A 20,947-nucleotide genomic window follows, 5' to 3' on the forward strand; every position below is an offset into this window, starting at 1 on the left:
CTGCTCAGCAGGGAGTTTGCTTCTCCCTCCCACTCTCCTTCTGTGCTTGCTCTCTCTTGCTCTCCCTCAAATAAATAAATAAATTCTTTAAAAAATAAAAAATAAAATAAAATCCTAAATACATATTGAGTATATATAGCAGTAAGCTCTTAGATACTGGTATCAGATGGGATGAGATGGGGGTCCCATCTCTGCCATTTTCTAGCTCTGAGATTAGGGCAAGTTATTATTTTTTCATCTGCAAAATGGTACCAATAATGATTAAAAGGATGGTTCTCAAGAATAAGCAAGCTAATGAGTATAAAGCTGATGTGAGCAACCCATGTTAGCTTTGAGCATTGCTCTTCTTATTAGGTATCATTTTCTATTCAGAGTACCACCATTCAAGCCCCCACACCTCAGCTCTGGACTACTTAGAGGCCTCCTGCCTTCCCAGCTGGCATTCTGCTCTCACCTACCCCAACCCCTTTCATCTCCTTCCCAAAGATGAGTGATCCTTTCCATATGGAAAGGCAGTCAGTTCAACCCCCTTCCCACATACAAACAAAAACAGAGTACCACAAAAATTCCTCCAGCTGTCCTTAGCACAAAACCTGCCTGGCTCCTGCCTACCCTATGCAGCCTGTTTTCACCTCTCTCCCCACTCCCTCTATGCCTCAGCCATACTAGTTCGTCTTCTGTGCATTGCTGGTGCCGGGCTCCCTCCAGTCTCTCTTCTGCAGGCCTAGAGAGCTCTGTCCTGTCCCACCTGGCGCTTCACATCCCAACCCAGAAGCTACCTCTTCAAGTAGATCACTTCCATCTTTTCATGGGTTCACATTCCTCCCCTTTCAATGCACTTAGCTCACTCAACGCACGGCCTACAAAGGATAACTTCCTGATGTGTGACTGCCACTTTGGGGACGGTACACAGCTGCCAGTTTCACTCATCATCTTGTTCCCCATAACCTAGCTCAGCCGGGACCCAGGGAACAAGGCAGTCAACATTGAATGAATGAGTGAATGAAAGCGATGAGTTAGAAGAGCCTGAACTGCACATTTTCAAACTTGGCTCCTTATTAAGTGGTCCCCAAACGGGCCGGTCCCTTTTCTTTTTTTCTTTTTTTTTTTAAACATTTGGCCTTGGTTTTTGCGCCTGTCTTTTCCCAAGAAACAGCCCAGGCGGTGAGATCCCGGGAGGCACCCCAAGGGGCGGCGGGCCGGGGCGGAAGTGCGACGTACTGGGCGGGCGCCGGGCCGGCTCGGGCGGAAGTGCCGGGCTCCGGGCGGAAGCGGCGACGTAGGCGGCGGGCGGCTCAGGTGGGTGCGGGTGGCCTGGTGGCGGCGGGTGGGAGCCCTGGTCGCCGCCCGGAGCCGGCGCGCGGGCGGGAGGCGGGGCACGCGAACCCTTCGCTGGACCACACGCTGCCAATTTCGATTGTCGTTAGAGGGAATTTAATTAAACCGGGAGCCCTAAATCCATGAACCTCCGGGGGGAGATTCTAGGCATTTGTGTGTCTGCACGTGTGTGTTTGTGTGTGCGCGCGCGCGTGTGCGTGCGGCGAGAGCAATGGCGCTCCGGGAAGTGAACAGAATAACGAGCGGGAAAAGGCAGTTTTTTAAGAGGAAGCAGAGAACATCTCAGTTTCACGCTTCTTCCAGTTTTTCACAGATGCCCCGTCCCGGGTTTAATTGAATTCTGTGAAGTGGCAATATAATCTCAATTGGCAGCCCGCTGAGATGACTGCCTTTTTAAATAAATGTTTTTGAGCAACCATGTTGACCTTTAATTGGGGGTGAAAAGGTTGGAAACGTGCTGTAGGAAACGTTGGGAGTCCCGGGGCTTTCTGGACCTCCTCTCTGCTTTCCTGGCAAAAGCAGTCCCCTGGATGGTGAACAGTGTGACAATAAATCAGGGACGCTACAGTTCTCAACAAATACTTAGCCTTGTCGGTCACCCCTGATAAATACCAGCTCATACAATATTTTAGTAAGTCCAGAGGTAAAGAAGTCCCGGCGAAATTACTAACGGGAATAGGCAAGTGCCTGTTTCTAATGCTGTTTTAACAAGGTTTTTGCCAGGATGATCTTTGTTCTTGTTTCTTAATGTTATTTCATATAGTACTTCATATTGCAGGGCACTTTAAATATATATTTTTTTATATATACACCGTATATATATATATATATATATACACACACACACTATATATATATATTACAAAAAACACACACAGTATGGCCCAGCTTGACCCCAAGCTATAAGCTCCTCCAGGATAGGAATAGTGTCTAGGACCTGTTATACCCCCAACACTTTCTAGCACATTTCCCAGCATAAGCAGGGCTTCTGTAACTACACATTGCCTTGGTGAAGCAGCCACTGGAACCATGTCTCAGTGTGCATGGCACTGTACAAGTTGAGGTAGCTATTACAGGTCACAGTCTCCTCATTTAGTAATTATATGAAGAATAGCTTATGAAAATGCATATGAAACTCTCTACCAATATTTGGAGCTGTATACACTGAGATTTGGAACACTTGGGAAAAAAAGGTCTCCCCTGGAAATAATTGAGTGATCATGGTAACATCAGGGTAAGGCAGAACTGTCATGGTTCTGTGTGAAATGTCATAGCCTAATAACCTGGGTCCCGTTCTGCTGAAGAACTGCATGGAACCAGAAAGTTCCGGTTGTGAAAAATTAAGATTGGTGGGGCTGGTGCTTTAGACAGGCAGACTCCCCAAATGTTCTTTCGTCATACTTGCTGTGGTCAGTCATGGCTGCCTGCTGAGGAAGAATCAATATTTTTTGTCTCCTTCACTAGAGGAAAATGTGGCTATGTGGTTTTATTTAAATGGATTGATGGCAGGTGAGGTAATAGAAATGAGGATTTTCCAACTTGGGAATTTATTGGACTGTATTTCTATTTTATTCCAGATGCCTGGCTCTGTTGTACTCTTAAGTACCTGGAGGCAATGTGGAGATATACCTTCAAAATAAGTTATTTTTTTTAAGTTTTTGTATTTCATAACATGTGCATACTCTAGCTGGTTGATGCATTCAGTTACTCTAATGCCGGGTTTGGGGTTTCACACGTAGCAGGACCTTGAGGTAATATGGTACAAGTACTAAGGTTTTTTATGTTCCTTATTTTAAATCTAATTTTGCCACTGCTTTATTCAAGGAGTGTACATCAGAGGAAGCCAGAAGCCAGCTGGGATAGTTCCTGCATGCAGTTTTAATCTTGTTTGCAATTATTTTGAAGGGGAGAAACCATCTGGATCCAGGGATCCAGACAGGTAGCACAGACTAGGCAGGCTTCCTTCATCCTTCCCCTAGTAGTATCACATAGCAAGTTCAGGGACAAAATCATTTGAGAAAGAATATGCAAAATTAAATGTTTGGGCTAAGTTTCTCATAGATCATTATCCCACATCCCTAACATTCCAGTTACAGTTACAGGAACCTGGAGGCATGGAAACATCACTCTTTTTTATTCTAATCCTTACCAAAGATAAGGTTTCTAGAGATAGAGGCAAAATTCAAAATACCTTCTATTTTAAGAAGATATCCATCTCCCACGATTTCAGAGCGTTTCACCATTAGTATCTGGTAACAACCATTTTACTGCTATAGTCTTCACCACTGCAGCATTGTATTGTTTGTCAATTTTTCTTCTGCCCAAGGTGTGAGGTCCTGAAGGGCAGGGAAAGGATCTTAATCACTCTTATATTTCTAATACCTGGCACAGTGCATGTTATAGAAATGAAAAGACTGTGTCCCTGAAGGGCGATTGGATCTATAACATCATTGGGAATGCAACAGGTAGAGAAAAGGATTATATAAAACAATAACCTTTCAAGAGCTTCCTAGATGCAGTTTTAAATACTGCGGTTACTAATGCCTTGATCAACAGCTTGGAGTAGAGAAGTGCACATTTGAGAATCTATAGGCAGTTACCAAACTGCCTTCCAAGGAGATATGACCTGATTAGCTATAGGGCCTTGGTTGTGTTTAATGGAATAAGCAAGCTGAAAGCCTCCACGAGCCCTGTCCCCCTCCATCCAGGCCTGCCATGCTCAACTCCTCACCCGAAGACTTGTTGAGCAAATATTTGAAGACTGTCCTTTTGAAGGTATACCAAATTACGAGTTTACTTAGGTCACTAATATCTTCATTTGGTCCTTCCTTAAGGATAGACAGTCTATGTCTGGTCCCTCTTTTAAGGCTAGGTTGCCCAAATAGTATTGAAAGAAAGCCACTATCATCTTTTCTACTTTGCTAAAACTTCCCAAGGAGTTCAAAGTTGACAGCTTTTTGTGTTGTAATGGGGCAGGCCTGTGGGATACACTGCTTCCTTCTGTTGCCGGGGGGACTGCAGCAGAAACCAGAATGTTACTTCTGGAAACAAATGAACTTCCTCTCTTTGTTCCTGGACTTTTTCGTATTAATAATGAAATCGTGGGGAAATGGCTTCTAGTTTAGTCAGGAGGAAGGACGTGAGATTGAGTTATTTGATTTTTTTTTTTTTTTAACTCTTTACTTTTTAAAACACGTAGTTCTTCCAGTCAGCCAAGAGAAAGGATAGTGTTATTTAATAGAAATTCAGTCAGCTGGGGCAGCCTAGGACGTAAGAGTGGAAAAAAAAAAAAAGAGATCTAAGTTCAGCCCTATTTCTCCAGGTTCAAAAATGAAATTAATCTGTATCTTCTTAAATTTAGAAACCAGAACCTCTTTCTTAAAATAAAAGAATTCTGCTGTCTGAAGCAGAGGCTTTCCTCACTCTCCATCCTTAAATTAAGCCTTAAACAATGTGTTATCAGTTGTTTGGTATACTATGAGGATTTGTGTTTTAAAGCTTTCTGAGATTTTTTTTTTTGGAAGAAAGGAGGTTGAACATGGAGATCCTTTCTAGTTCTGAAAATTCTGTGTTGGTCTCATTATGTATATAAAATAAGCCATTGTTCAAGGAGAAAATGCAGAAAGATGAACCGAAAAATGCAATATGAAAGGTTTCAGGTAAACATTAGTTTATCCATAAAGCAAGGGGATCTTTGAAGTCACCTCCAGTTCCAAAATATTAAGATACCCCATGAAAGATGTTAAGTAACAGAATGGGATCCAGAGGATTGTAGAATCTGACATCACTGAGGGTTGTCGGTGCACGGCTCAAGAGAACATGTTCCCGACATTCAGATTGAGCAGGCCTAGGTATTGTTGGTATCACAAGTCCAAGAAAATGCTCAAATTCAGTAACTCAAAGTTTCCAGAGTCATTTGCTACAAAATGGCTAAAAATGAATGAAACATCTTTCAGGTGTTGTGTGGTCATGAAGATAAATTCGTCTCTTTGGCAAGATGAATTGGAAATGGTGGGGTATTAGTGATGAATGGAAGACCTTGCCTGGGTGGACGGATTTTGAATTGCAAATAGTTGTTTTTGGAAATGGGATTGTGTGCTTTGTAAATAGCAAGGAAACTGGCATTACTAGCTGGGTACAATAAAACTAAGATGTTTTAATGAAATTGCCTTCTTTCTGGGTCAGCATTAAGTATCAGAGATATCTTCAAAGGGGATGGGTCATTTTGGTTAAGAAGGATAATGTGGAAAGGAGTCAGCATAAGTCCTTATGCACTTTGTCCCCATCCCTTGAACTAGAATGATTTTGCCCTCATCTTAATGCCATCTTTATGGAATGAAGGAATTTTCAAATTGGTTTTTAAACTCTATTAAGCCCTCATGTATGATATAACCCAACCACATTATTCAGGTTTTCTTGGCTCTCAGGAACAGCTTTGCAGCCATTATGTCCTAATTGTACTGAAAATTGTTGCACACTCTGAATTCAGAATATGCCTGTCTGGCTCCAGGCCAGATGCTGAGTCAGTGTCTTTGGGATGAGAGGAGGGGTGCAGTGTGTGCTAGTCCTACTGTGTTAACAGGAAGTTGTCCAGAATCCCCTTTGGACGCCCGGGGTGCTAGAGGGAATGTATAGTAGGAGTACACTACTGTTTCCGATTAGCATCTTCATTTTCCTTCTCTCAGCTGAATGTTTTTCTGGAAATCCTCCCCTGACATTTTCATGTGTACCAACCCCATTACTGAGCAGACTCTTCTAAAGCAATGATCTGGAAAGTGTGACTGCTAAGGTCCAAAGATTCTAAAACAAACTCTTGTTTACACTAAAGATTCCTCTCCCCTTCCACTTGACATTTGTCAGCTTGGGAGGCAAACACAGGGGTGCTTCTGGATGTGGAAGAAGAATGCAGGGATGATGAGGGTCTGTCATTAAAAATTATTTTTTTTAAATGTGTCAAACAGTAAGAGAAAAAGACATCATTCTTCCCCTTTGGAGGCGCTTTTCCATCTCAGATGTTCAAACAGTTGCAAGATGAGTGCCTGGCAACGCTGATGTCACCTCCTCTACTGGGTCTTTTCAGATGCCAGGGCTTCCAGTTATGACTGAGGAGCTGGAGAAGCAAGTGTGCAGTGAACAAGCACCTTTACACCTCTGCCTGGATCTCTGCGTGAACTTTGGTCCTCTTTAAATGGTTTAGCATTTTAGGTTCCTACAGTTACAAATTACTTCAGATTCTTTGGGGCCTTTCGAAGCCCTGGGTTATTGCCATGACATTTCTTCAGTGTGTGATGCCCCTTCTCCGATAAGCAGGACATTTGACATCAAAGCCTGTGGGCACAGTTTCTCCCTGTCTCTGCAAAATGAGAGAACAGGACAAGGGCTAGCATTTCTGTTGTCCAGTTGATGAAACTGAAGCTTAAGCAGATGAGGAACTGCCCAGCATTGTAGAATTAACCAGTGGCAGTTGCCTGTCTTTGGGGTTTATATTTATAAAATCCTCACCCAAAAATGCACCCAGGAATTCAAACATGCTGAATTCCAACTGAAACTCTTTGAAGAGTGACTCTGAAACTCTAAATGAGGAATTATCCCATTGGTGCTTAATTCCCCTGGCTGATGACTTAGTGGGAGCTGTGTTTATTTACATTTACATTACATTTATTTTGACCTCTCTACACAAGTTATTCAGAATTATTTTGGAACCAGTTGTCTTGAAAGACAATCAATAAAATCCAACTTTACCATTACCTAGGCAGCTTGTTTGATATACATGGGTTGATGTCCTCAACTGGTAAAATAGATGAATTTTTTAATCTTTGAAAATATAATGGCAGGTATTGGGAAGGGCAACTGGAAGGAAAGTGGCCTTTGTCCAAAACCTATCAAAGGGAAACCTCGACTCGAAAACTAGATTTCAGTGTCCTGTTCTGTAATTTTCTGAAGCCTGAGGAAGCTAAGCCAATACTGGGTGCCAAGGTATTAGCAGGTCTAGATATCCAGTCTCAACTGGACTTAGTGACATCTTGAGTAGAAGATAAATATGCTGCTTCTTTAATCAGCGATATCCTGTCTTAGAAATTCCTATCTAAGTAATACCCATAGTCTGAAATTTTCAGCTACTTCTGTTTGAAATATTTTTCAGTTTTGCAATTCCCTATTTCTGAGACTGCTATAGTAGAGATTTAAATCTTACTTTTGAGGCCAGTAAAAGCACATTTCAGTCAACAGAATCATCATTATCATTATTTTTTTAAAGATTTACTTATTTTTTTGAGAGAGAGAATCTCAAGCAGACTCCCCGCTGAGCAGAGAGCCTGATGCAGGACTCGATCCCATGACCCTGAGATCATGACCTGAGCCGAAATCAAGAGTTGGACATTCAAATGACTGAGCCACTCTGGTGCTCCTTATCATCATAATTATTAATAACAATACCTTACTTTTAGCATTATTTTAGTAATAAAGTTAAGGCTGATTTCTCTATTCTGCTTTGTAACTGATACAGAGATTTTTACATTTATTATCTCTTTTGAAGATACCCAGTCAACTTTTGCCTTCACTCTTCTCCAACCCACTGCCTCCATCCTCACTAGAAATAACCACTTTTAGTTAAGATGTTATTTTAGGTCAGAACCAGACAGGTAGTTCACTTTAGGGGTAGGCCTCAGTTAGAAGATTTCATTGTTTTCAAGCAACCTCAGACCCATCCCATCTGATTTGTGGTAGATTCTTCGACCACCCCCGTTCCCATTCTGGAAGCATTTTCTCCCCTTGGCTTCTGTGATGACACACCTTCCTCGTTTCCATTGTACCTCACCATCCTTTCCTTCTGCCCCCTTTGCTGGCTCCTCTCTACACGAGTTCTAAATGTTGGATTGCGTCAGAGATCTGTCCTGGGCCCTTTTCTTTTTCTGTATTATTTACATTATCTCATCTGGTTTCATAGCTGTAAATACAGTCCCTAAACTGATGGAGTCTCAAATTGTTATCTTCAGCCCTAGCTCCTCTCCTAAATACCAAACCTGTATATACCACTCTGTCCATGAGCTCCAACTTGTTCCTAACTGGTCCCTCACACTCTTCAATCTATTCCTGCTTCAGTTGTCCTCATTTTAGTAAATGGCACTGCCACCCACCAGAGGCTCAAGGCCAAAACTGGAATTGTCTTCACTGCATCTTCAATTCCTCATATCCAATTCATGGCCAAGTTCTGTTGGCCCCGTTTCTGTCCTTGTCCACAGCACCATCCTTTCTTACCTTGACTACTGCAGTGGCCCCCTTATGGGCTCCCTGCCCCCCACACCCGCAATCCATTCTTTACACAGCAGCTAAAGTAATCTTTTAGAATATATATGAGATCATATCACTTCCTTCTTCTAAATCTAATTGTCATTAAAACCTCAACATGGCCTGTGAAGACTTAGGTGATGTGACCCCACAGACGATTGCTGAGCCCTGTCACCTGCCACTGTTCCCCTTGTTTACTGTGCTCCAGCCACATGATCCTATTTGTTTCTTCCAGCAAGTTCAGGTTATCCTCACCTTAAAGCCTTTGCATTTACTATTCCTCTCTCCAAAATGTTCTTACCTCAGATTTTTGTACCTTCTCAGCCTTTAGTCTCAGCAAACCTGACACCTGCTCAGAGTACTTATTTCAAGGACCTGCCTCAGTCACCATCACACCACCTTGTCTTACTCCCTCTCCTCTACTTGTCACTCTCTGATATTGTTTGACTTAATGTCACTGGAATATGGACCCCAGGAGGGCAGGTACCTTGCTTTCCTGGTCACCACTGCACCCCGCACCTATAAGAGCCCCTAACACATGGAAAACATCAGATAATTGTGGAATAAATGGATGACTCTCCTCCCACACCTAGGCTGTTCTAAATGACCTCTAATTCTTTCCCACGTTCCATTCTCCTTTCCTCTGACGTCCATCCTGCATGCTGCTGCTAGATCAGTCTTCCAAAACATCGCGTTTATCACAACACTCTCTTGTTCAAAACCCTTCAGTGCCTCCCATCAGACAGACCACGGCACTCCTACTTCAACACCTTTGTGTCTCACGCCAGCTTTGGAATGTTTCCCCTTTTTTGGACATACCCAAATCCTGGATGATTTGGGATCCTACTCTTGTGAAACCACCTCTGATCTCAGCCCACAGTATTCTTCTCTTCCTTTCTCTTACAGCATTTAAAGGTGCCCATTGGATGTCCTGGTTGCAATCCCTCCAGTATTTATATTGTTTCAGTTAAGAATTTAACTCCCTTCTCCTGAATCCACTGAAGTATATCCCTCTATTATTCCTGTTGCTTGCATCTAGTATGTGGAGGTGACTTCTCCATGTGAGAGTTTTATTTGGAGGGAAAAAAATGGGCTAAACACCAAAGAGGATGAAGAAAAAAAAATGGCTTAATTTTACTGAGAATTTGAAGGAGGTGGGATACAGAGACAGAACACACATATTAAGTGGTAGATTTGAATAACTTCAGTGAAATTATAATCTTAGTGTATTGGCAAGGCCCACCCTTCAAACAATTAAAGAACTTAACAGAACAGTGTTGAATGCAAACTAATGTAGCACCATTGAGTATAGACAGTGGAATAGAGACATCCAGATACTGGGAAATCCCACTGTCATGGTAATAATTTGAAGGGAAAGAAAATGGGGTTTTGTTCCTAGGCACTCATGTGACCAGTCATTCCTTTCTGGGACTGATTTTCTACTGCCTTCTCTGGCCCCCTGTATGGTGAGCCTGTTGGCACTGAAATCTGGAAATAGAAGCTACAGGGAGTGAGGTGGATGTGTGGTATGAGAAGCTGCTTCTTGCTCCCCAGGTCTCGGGCATGATGTAGGGCTACTCATGGTTTCATGTGTTATGTGGGATCAAATCAGCAGTCCAGCTCCAAGGTCAGAATGAAGCTGTGGTGATTGTCTCACAATATATATAAATATCGAATAATTATGTTTGTACACCTGAAACTAATTAAAATGTTATGTTAATTATACCTCAATTTAAATAAAGAAGAAAAGAATGAAGCTGAGCATGACACCATGTACAAGTGGGCCTACAGGTGGGTGGTTAGCTTGGATCTTTGTTGCAACATCTCGTCTCAGCTGGCTCCACCTCTCAGGCAGTTCCCCTGGCCTGGTCCTCTGGCTGCTGAGGCTGCGGAGCTGGAAAAGCACCCGCGATCCCACCCATGCCAGTGAGTGAGGGTCCCACTCCCCATTTCTATTCTGTAGCCTCATTCTTGCCCTGCTTAGCTCTTTGGAGTTGACACCTTATAGTATCTGCTTCATTTTCAGCTTTGGTGATGTCCCTTTATGCTGCTTCTCCTTGTCACCCAAATCCCAGGCTAGGCTCCCACTTGTTTGGGAGAGGTGGAGGTTTGGACACAGAGGGGCACCGGGGAGGCAGCATGTGTCCCTGTTTCCCTGCATTAAGTCGAACCCAGTGACCCAGACAAGTCTGCTAAGAGCAACCTCATCTCATTACATAAACTTTCAGTAATCTAAAATGATGGGCTTTTGTTCCCAGTAGAGGTGTGGTGTGTGTGTGTGTGTGTGTGTGTGTGTGTGTGTGCGCATGCATGCACACACATGAGTGTTTCTAGTCACTTGGGTAAAAAAAGGAACATTAACTTAGATGGTAATGAATGTGAAATGAGGGCTTAACATCTCACATGGCACAAATGACTGAACAGAAGCCCTGAGCCTCCTCATGGAACACACGTTCAGCAAGAGCTACTGTAATAGTGTTTGGTTAATGTCAGCTCAGCATTAAATTTACATTATACTCTTGTGAAGAAGCTCCAACGTTACCTGTTAATAACCAAGGCAGTACCTGGGCTTATGCAGACTTTTTCATTTTGCACATGAACTAACACTGCAGCTTGCTGATGAGGGATCATGTGAGCTTGGAGATTCTGCGTGCCAAAGGATTCTTTGTATGAATAAAAATTCTGGTCAGTGAAGGTCAGTTTCTCTGCTCAAGCGAGAACAATGTTGTTTCCCTTCTAATCAGACACACACAGTGTTTGAAGAATCCAGGGGCCCTACATAAGTGATATGCAGCCCTAGTCTGGGCAGCTCCTCATGCAAGAAATGAATAATCCTTAATAAAGGCTCAAACGACCCTGGCTTCTTTCTGTACTGTAATCAGTTGCTTTAATGGTATGCCCTTGAGTGCCTCACAGGGAAAATGCTATAAAGTTAAGTTATCTTCCGTATCTTGCTTCAAGGAGGGCTGAATGGGTCCAATCAGTCCTCCCCCATGTTGTATTTGATTCTGCCATAAAGACCACTGGAGTCAGCCTCAGTTTGTTGAAAGCCAGCATTCCCTTTCTCTGCCAGGCTGATCCATGCCTCTGAGCAGCAGTGGACTTGAAACAGCAGGAGTCACCATCTTTATTGTTAGGCTGTGGAATTTGTTTTAGGCACATTCTAAATCCAGTCTTATGCCTTTTACTTTTTCTTTTTTTTTTTTCTGTGACAAAGGTGACCCAATTGTGCTTCTTTGATATTATGAACACAGCTCTTTTTGCTCATATCACAGAGACATGTAACAAAATACAAAGGATAAAATTGTGTCTGTGCGTAGTAAGGACACAAGTTTCATGACTAAATTCAATGACATAATCAAAAAGGTGGTGTCCTCTCCCAAGTCATGAGCTAACAGGCGGAAACCACCTTTCAGAGTATTTTTTTTTTTATAATGCTGAGATACTGCTCAAAAAATAATAGAACTAATGAAAATGTCACATTGACAGAGTAGCCTGTTATTAAGATTTTACTTCAAGAAGGCACGATTCAGTGAGTGTGACATTGACAGCAATAGTGTTAGGGTTTACAGAGTTAATAAAATATTCCAAGAAGAGTATGATACAGTTGCAGTGGGAGTGTATTATTTTCATTTATTTCTAGAACTAAGTGGACTCCAGTGTTCAGGATTTTAGCCTTCAGATCTTATTTCTGCCTAGAAGAGGTATAGGGAGCTTTTTAAATATCATACTCTAATATAATATTCTAATACAATGCTTCTAAGAAAGAAGTTCATTTAACAATTGGTAAAATGCATGTGCCTTAGGACATTTGGAAAATATGCAGGTAGTAAAACTGCATAATGCTAATGCATTTCTCCATAAACAAATGTGCCATGTTTAAGTGATTAAATACATGGGAAAAGGTAGAAGTGGAGACTAACAGTGGAAAGAGAACTAATTTTAAACAGAATGGTTACAGCATCACTGAAGACTCAGCTCTCTGGGTTAGATGAACAAATATTCCAGCAAATCTGGAATGAATAGCAACTCTGTTTACTATGACAGGTTTTATTTGTCTTGGGTGCAACCAAGACCACATGCTGTGTTTTGTCATGTTGGAAATACTGAAGCAGATTTCCTTTGTGAATGTGAATTTTTTTTTTTTTAAAGCCTTAACACCCCAGTCTCAACTCAGCTAGGTAAAAGCAGTAAGTTCTCCTTTCCTTACCAGCCAGACATCAATAAACCTTAAATCCCTCCACCAAAAGCATGTAGCTGCGGTTCACTATCCTGGTGGTTGTCTTAGGTCACTGCCATAAATGGCCCAATCCTTCTCATTTCCGAGAACTATCTTTCTGTCTTTAACGAAACTAATTTTTTTGTTTTCTTTCTCCCATATAGTACAGCTCCTTTAATTCTATTCCCTAGGAAGATGTGCCACTGTGGTTATAGGGCTTTCCCAAAACCAAGGATGCAGAAATTTTTACCTAGTGTAAAAATGGCTAATATTCTACCTCCCCCCCTCATTTATATCCTGGGTAGACAAAGCCATGCTTAGAAGCTGTTGTCTCCAACCACATTCACCTATTGGAGTTGCTGATTCGGCTCAATTTATGGAAAATGTGTATACCAGAGCTTAACACTTAGTTGAGAGTAGCACAGCATACTGTGAAATTGTTTAGATCCACTTTCCATCTTGGAATAATGGTGGGTAGCAGATCCTTGCAAAGTGCTCATCACATTCCCTTTTTATGCGTTATCGAGATCATTTAGTTAGCAGGGAGATCCAGGGAGAAGTGGAAGTTCTATGAGTTTAAGAGTGAAGGAAAGATTATTGTTTTCACAGATCAGAATCCAATCTTTTTGTCCTGTGGTCTTTACACTAGTTTGACAGGGGTTGGTATTTTTCTCTAAAATCATATCATTCTGTTTGAAATGAGTTTAAGGCTAATCTTACCCTAAGAAGCCTAGTCAGAACTAGAGATTAGCACATAATTAATACAGTCATGCTCTGTGGAGCAGAACAGGCAGAGATCAGAGCTGGTAGTGAAGGGGTTGGGACCAGCTGTAGGGCCCTGGCCCACAGTCTTGTGGGCACCCTGAAGAATACTAACCTTTAGCCATGACATGAGCTCTGCTCAGTTAGTGACCACTGTGCACAATGAGTGATCAGGGTTAGAGGTGAGACTAAAAAGGTGGAGAAAGGTTCACTCCAATACTTTAAATATTCGAATATCTGGATACCTGCTATGGGCCAACTTAATTATAGATGCTCAGGGACACTGGGGCAAACAAGTACCTGCCTCTATAGAAGTCACATTGTAGTAGAGGGGGATAGAGGTAAAGAAATCATTTTAGCAGTAAAAGATAAAAGAAAACTGTAGCAAGGCCTAAGGATCCTGGAGCGTGGTGGGCTGGCCAACCTTGGTAAGGTAGTCACTAAGGCATGACCCAGGCCAAATGAGGAGAAGCTACTTAGCAGCTTTTCATGCGGAAGGACAGCAAGTGCAGAGATCCTGATAAAGAAATTATCTTTAGGTATTCAAGGAACAGAAAGGGAATCTTTATGGCTGCAGCTTGCCAAGATAAGGGAGGGGAAAGTGAGATGAAGTTGGAGAGAGAAAGTACAGCAAAGTTAAGAAATGAAGATCCCAAGAATGAATTCATTTTGAGAATATTGATAAATGATAAAGTCAACGGTGCATATGTGTTTTAAAAATGAAATTATCATATCTGTAGTTTTAAGGACAAAGCTGGAGGCTCAGTAGAATAAGTAGGAATAAGTAGGCTGTCTTATATCGAGCAAAGCAGCAAGATGAGGGAGCTTCAAAGCCTAGTGTTTGACGTGCTGCTATTACCAAGCTGTTCGTCTTGGAGTATGTCCAGTAGTAACAGTAGTACATTTGTGTATGGTTTTTAAAATGATGGCAGTCTCCTTTTAAAATACTGAAGAAGTTGAGTAGATTTTTGCTTTTGACAAGTCAACTCGACCTAATTCTCCCCTATAGTTCCTCTTAGCACAGCTCTGTGTTTCCCCATCTTTTGCAGCAGAGTGGGGCATGGATCTCTTAAGTGACAGCCTTAACCTTCAGCTGGGGACTTGTGCTCCTTACTTACTGTTCCTTTACCATGAAGGTGGCTGTGTGTTGTTGAATGCTTGCCAATAAGATAAGCTATCTCTGCAAATAAGAACCATCTCAGGAAACCCCCCCACCCCCCATTTTAGGGAATCATCAGGATGCTGGCACAATCTGCAGGTGAAACTTAACTTTGTATTCAAATTAACAAACCCATGCAGTTTGCTTGCAGAAACCAAGTGATTAGGCACACAGCTCATCCATAAATATGGATATTTTCCCATTCTAAATTCTGTTTTGTTTGGAATACAGTGAATGTTGAGGCATTATGGAGACTTGCCAAACATCTGGGCCTCTCTGACACTCCTGGAGTCCAAGAAGTAGTTCTCAAGTCTTCAAATTCCATCTCAGACTTGCAGCTTACTGTTCATATTATAAACAGCAAAATCTAGGGCACATAAGTTTACTGGTCTGTTTTTCTTTTGGCAGAATTAAGATGCCCTGGTTTCAAGGAAATAGCGTGCAACTTGCCAAATACTCCCTTCAACTCCTCATGAGAAATCTCTCCGCCTCTAAGACCGTTCTGCCTGTGCTGACCTTATTTACAAAGGTACAGAGTGAAAAAGTAAAATTACTACTTCAAAAACAAAAGGTGTTAAATTGTTGGATGAAGAAAGTTGTACGTTTAAGAAGGGTGGCGGCGGGGCAGGGGGGAACGTTGAAAGGAAAGCAATGGAATAAACTGTCCTCAGACCTGTCCCTCCACTTTTCAGTTGCAGTTACAATGGTACTAACTCTGGTTTCTAGCCACGTGCCTCGTTGGCTCACACGTTTCAGTGAGTAAACTAATATATTTAATGGTCTCCCGATCCCTGCATTGGAAGGAAGAACTATCAGAAGAGAGATGGTGTTTATAAATACATCACTTAGAAATATAGTTAATTCTTGTGATGGGAATGTTCCATAAAGTCACCACAAACACTGAATTAGTGAATATTAAAACAGTGCTCCCAGGGGAGGTATAGGGTTAGATTCCAGTGAGCTGCTGGTCACAACATTTTTGTCAGTTGATCAATACGTAGCCTTGTTTGGCATATGTTTCTGTTTAAAGACACTTTATTTAATATATATTGTAGATTCATTAACATCGAATTCATGGCCAACAGTGCCATATCTCATGCCTGAACAAAGTTTATCTAACACAGTATTTTCTCCATGAGGCATATCACAGCCTCCTTACACTACACAACACTTCAGCACTCTGCTTGGGGACCATTCTAAATAGCAAAGTCAACAAAAGTCACAAAAATGCAAAAAGCATGGCACCCAGTAGATCATGAAAAGGACACTTGTTGACAGTGCGAGACCTGAAACAATAAGGCGGATCATTGTCTTATTTGACCTCTGCTGGGAATGTGCACTTAGGGTGACTCGGATTTTTCACTGCTCTGTGCATGTCCTCGAATGTCCGTAGATGACCACAAAAGTGCCACAGATACTGATTTTGGGGTTACAAAAAGATTTTAGTGACTGGCAAATTTGCAAATATGAAAGCCACAAATAACAAGGATTGACAAGTACAACTGTCCTTGTTTTCTTATCCCTAACACGAGTTTTAAGCCATAGCTGTTTAAAATTTTTAAGAGCTTTTCCCCCCTGAAATTTATAATATAAATATCACTGATTTCCTTTTGCTACTTAACATTACTTTGTGTGATATATAATCAAAAAAAGAAATAAAGCACAGGGTAATAGACTTAACCTTAGTGAATAATACTCCCAATTCAAGCAAAAAAAGTTGTCTTGTTTAATATGTTTTTCAGATTGCAGGCATTTTAGCAATCTGAAAATATCTGATGGGTGTCTAATAACAAAGTTTAAAATAGTTTTTTAAAATTGAATTTCTTCTTGAGAATAGTTAAACTGCTTTTCATATCCATAAATATATATTGCATTGTTGGAAATTATGGAATAAAAAGAATTCATCATCTGTGTCTACATATGAGAAATGCATATGAGAATTAGCCACAAAAATAAAATAATCCCTTAAGGTTAGTGGTACTCACTCAGCCTAACTATTCTGCATTATTTTTCAGTTTGAACGACAGCCAGTTAGCTGAAGACCTCTGCAAAAAAAAAAAAAAAAAAGCCACACTAATCTTCCTAGCTTAAAATTTGTATTGAATCCTTGATTTGTGTCATTAGGCATATAATAAGATTGGCCAATCCCTGAGCCAAGAGGGATACAGTGCACCTGACTGCCTCAGCCTAAGTCAAGTGTTCTACCCTTTTTGTTCAGGGCTGTAGTCAGCCACATGCTGAGAGTAGTTCCTCTGAGGCAAAATCCACAGCATTCCTGCTACCAGAAAGGGGAGTGGGCTGGCCAACCCAACAAATGTCCATTCCATTCTAGGGATAGAGTAAGTACGTGGTCTGCTGGTGCCGTGGAAAATCCTAGAGAAGGAGGTTTGAATGGCCCAGACCACGGGGTCTTACCCTTTTTCAGTTCATAGGCCTCTTTAAAACTTGATAAACCTTTCCTAATAAAAATACATATACACAGGATAATTTGCACCAACATCCATGATTACAAAAACAAAACAGAAAACATGATCTAGGTTCAACTGAAGTTTTTTACCATGAAAGCAAAATGTTGGTACATTTGGTACTTTTAGCTTGTTCTTGTTTGAACAGCTTTTGCTTTTAAAATCTTCTCTTGACGAAACTTTCTTAGAAAATTTCAACGTGATTATCTTAAAACATCACAGACTATCCATAATCTGTTTCTTGATGATGCTCGTAATAAATGATGAGCCTAATTCTCTGAACCAGGAAGTTAGGGCCAGAAAGACCCTAATGAAGAAAAACTGCCTTTTGATGATCTGGGTCCTTATTTCAAAACAAGCTGGGAGTTAAACTGGAGGAGGGGCCTTTCTTTTACATAACAGCTCACCTCTTCCTGTCATGTTAAAAAGCAGGTTTTCTATAAGCATCAGTAATGGCGAGTCTATTTTGAGCTCATGCAAGAGAACCTATAGCTAGTAGCTGTTCCTAGAGTCTAGGGCTGAGAAGACTTTAAAATCTGCCAAAGATCCATAGCATTCTCAAAAGACTTCTCCACTAGACGGTTAAAGAAGATAAACAACCGGCACTAAAACTTGCTTGTTCCTCGGGTGGAGAATTAACCTGGGGAGCCTACTGCTGACCCTTGCAATGAGAAAACAGGCAGACCATTAAAGAGTTGGTACAGTCATCACCCCAAGTAAATAGGGATTTCTCCCTTTTTGATGGTGGGGCAATCACTATCTAACTTCATCTCAATGAGTTTATTCCTGTGGACTGATGAGGAAAAACAGGCAGGCCAAGCCCAGTGCCTCCATTTCAAAACAGACTTTAAGCTGTTCTGGTGATGTCAGCCAGGCCAGAAAAGTGTTCCTGACATAGGAAGGACAAAGCCCTGAGACTATAAATCAATGAAAAATTATCTTCCCTGATATCAATTAGATAAAGCCAGTGACAAAAAATGTAAGCATCTAAATGTAGTGTATGTGTATGTATCTATGTGTGTATGTATGTAATACATTTAGACGTATGTGCATGTATATGTGATGGGTACATACATGTATATAATGTATACACACATACGTGTGTAACAAGGGTAAGCATCTAAATTTATTATATGTGTGTATACGTATATGTATAAATAGATTTATGGTGAAAAATCAAAACAAAACAACTAAAAAATGCTGACAGCCCATTTACCATGAAACACTAGCTATTTATAAGATTCTATGGCAATGTTTTGCTTTGGAAATAAAACAGTATAATTAAACTGGAAAAAAAAAAAAAAAACAAGTCCTTTAAAATAAGTATAATCTGCTTCTTGTGGTTTTTGTCAGGCTGCATGCCATTCCTTGAATTTAATGGCTTTATTTTTTCCTTCCCGTAGGATCCATGCCCCCTTTGTGATGAAGCCAAGGAAATACTGGAGCCTTACAAAAACAGGGTAATACAGGCTCCCTACTCTCCCTGAAAGTAGAGCGTTCCTATCCAACCTTCATATGCCCAAGTGGAGTGAAGCAAAGAAGCAAGTAACATTCGTTTACGGAGAATTTTTTTATCATTCCCAGACCAAAAAAAATAACCTCTCTCAGGCTTTTCTGATACTTTAGGACACCTCTTGCTGACGGAGGCACAGAACAGACCGAGATAAAGCATAGATGCTCACACAGTTCAAAGCTCTAAGGCCTTGGTGTTGAGATGCTGCAGGTAGGCTCCCAGGGAAGGAGCCTGGCGGTGCCACTCTTGCTGCTCAGGCACTGCCTCTAGAATGGCAAAACAAACACCGAATGCTATTTTCACAAAAGCAAAAGTCCTTCTCAGATTTTTTTTCAGTTAGCGAAACAGGTACTAATGTAGGTCTTTCATAAGAGCTACATGGCCTGATGCAAACTTTCGAAAAGCAGGGGAAACCTGCATAATGCAGTGTGGCTTTATGTATATGGAATGGATAGCATATGTGGTATAGATTATCTGCCTGGATCCTTTCTTTGGGAAGAGATTAAATGATTTTTCATTTAAATTTTCTTTCTGTTCTTCAGAGAGAGATTTCAGTGCTAATTTCCACAAAACTCATTACCCCTAAGTGTTTTTCTCTGAGCAGTACTGGTTTTCTTACTCTGACTCTTAATATCAATCAAAGCTAACTAGCAGGTGCAATGTTCATGCTTTCTTTAAACTTGTGTCCCCATTCATTTTATCTTACTCTATCATTTCCATGGAAGTGTTTTCCAGTAGCGAACCATGACGCCTTTCCCATCCTCACATGCACAGCACATCTGTCCTGATCCTCAGCTTCCCGGTTGGGACATATTTTATTTCACCGGGAATGGAGTAGTGACCCGACACTGAATGTAATAGGTGTGACAGCAAAATAGCAAAACCGAGAGTTAAGGAATATAATGAAATCAATCAAGTTGTGGAAATCGGGGCCATGAGATCACTGGGGACCTCAGACAGGCAGACAACAGCAAAAACCCTCAGCATGAGAGCTAGTCTGGGCATCAGGTTAGCATCGTGGCTGTTGTATCATTCCGTGCTCTCTAAAGTACAGAGCTTCAGTCTGTCTCTGTTTCAGTTTATTTTACAGGAGGTGGACATCACACTTCCAGAAAACTCTGCTTGGTATGAAAGGTATAAATTTGACATCCCCGTCTTCCATTTAAATGGCCAGTTTCTGATGATGCATCGAGTAGACATCCCAAAACTTGAAAAGCAGCTCCAGAAACTTGAGCAGCAAGGTGCTGGAAGCTGGAGGACACCTTCATGATCCTCCACCCACTCTTGTCCAGACGGCGTCTTCCTAAGGACATGACCATGGCCTTTCCCGGCCTTAACAGACATTCTGAACCAGGTGGTGCCCAATATATGGTGACATTATTCTTCTGACTGATGGAAGTATGGGAACAGTGTGGGAACTGTTTACCTGCTGGCATTTTATAAAATGAGAGGAGCATATTGGCAGCAAGGGGATAATGGAGGATGGGAGAAATCCATTTGTTTTATTTATTTTCCCTTTTGTATTAATATGGAAGCCCTTTCACATTCACTGGACAGTGCAGTTTATAGGAAGAAGGTTCTGCATCCCTGCTGCTGCCCTAAGGGCTTAACTTTTTAATGAAAGAATAAATGCTCTTCCACTCAGTAGATAAAGTGAAATATGAATTGTTAATAACTGTGCACAGTCAATAAAGGGGTGTTTTAACAAATACATCTGCATGAAGCCTATTTCAGTGGGATTTAATAATACCTGTTTAAAATTAGAATTAAGGGGGGGGAGAAGAGAATAACTATCCTAGTCAAAAAGGCTTCATTTGAGAAAAACAAAAGATTTAAACCTCCAAAATGTGTATAAGAATCTCAAAATGCTTCACACGTAGTGAATTGATTCATAATATTTGAGGGCTGCCTTTGATAGTTATTCACTAGTCATCAGTTGAGTTAATTCAAATTGTAAAACAGTATCAGGTTTTAGTGTCTTGGAGAAAATTCACTTCTGAACATAACTGGACAGATATGTCATCTAAAGACAATACTCTTCACCATTTTATATAAAGTGTTAAAAATGTAATTGTGTATCCCTATTTATATTTAGTTAAGTTCAACCAATATAGCAATAGATTCATTTAAACACAGAATTGCCTTTTCCTTTTAAAATCACATCACTGTAATTTCATCTATAATGAAATTCTTTTGTGAACTAT

General features: G+C 41.1%; 1 protein-coding gene and 1 long non-coding RNA gene across 3 annotated transcripts in view; one reads left to right on the forward strand and one right to left on the reverse strand.

The window, feature by feature from the left end:
• The window catches only part of LOC118521655 (uncharacterized), a 75,583-nt gene that overhangs the window by 33,434 nt on the left and 21,202 nt on the right, over nucleotides 1-20,947 (reverse strand). The gene's annotated exons all lie outside the window — the stretch shown is intronic.
• Nucleotides 1,219-20,454, forward strand: C2H5orf63 (chromosome 2 C5orf63 homolog). Of its 2 annotated transcripts, none has more exons than XM_036070342.2 (4): nucleotides 1,219-1,299; nucleotides 15,174-15,294; nucleotides 18,634-18,690; nucleotides 19,822-20,454. In XM_036070342.2, exons 2-4 carry the CDS (start codon nucleotides 15,181-15,183, stop codon nucleotides 20,011-20,013), a joined length of 363 nt encoding a protein of 120 aa, XP_035926235.1. In that variant the 5' UTR covers nucleotides 1,219-1,299; nucleotides 15,174-15,180; the 3' UTR covers nucleotides 20,014-20,454. The 2 variants fall into 2 exon arrangements, with proteins under 2 accessions (XP_035926235.1, XP_035926236.1); XM_036070343.2 differs by having other exon boundaries at nucleotides 19,834-20,454.

The sequence above is a fragment of the Halichoerus grypus genome, chromosome 2, assembly GCF_964656455.1.
Source record: "Halichoerus grypus chromosome 2, mHalGry1.hap1.1, whole genome shotgun sequence".
NCBI lineage: Eukaryota > Metazoa > Chordata > Mammalia > Carnivora > Phocidae > Halichoerus > Halichoerus grypus.

Bases quoted from the DNA above. Each gene is read 5' to 3' on its own strand.
- C2H5orf63 (XM_036070342.2), top strand. From the start codon at position 15,181: ATGCCCTGGTTTCAAGGAAATAGCGTGCAACTTGCCAAATACTCCCTT. The intron at 15,295-18,633 runs GTACAGAGTGAA...TCCTTCCCGTAG, and splicing joins TGCTGACCTTATTTACAAAG to GATCCATGCCCCCTTTGTGA. The intron at 18,691-19,821 runs GTAATACAGGCT...TCTCTGTTTCAG, and splicing joins TGGAGCCTTACAAAAACAGG to TTTATTTTACAGGAGGTGGA.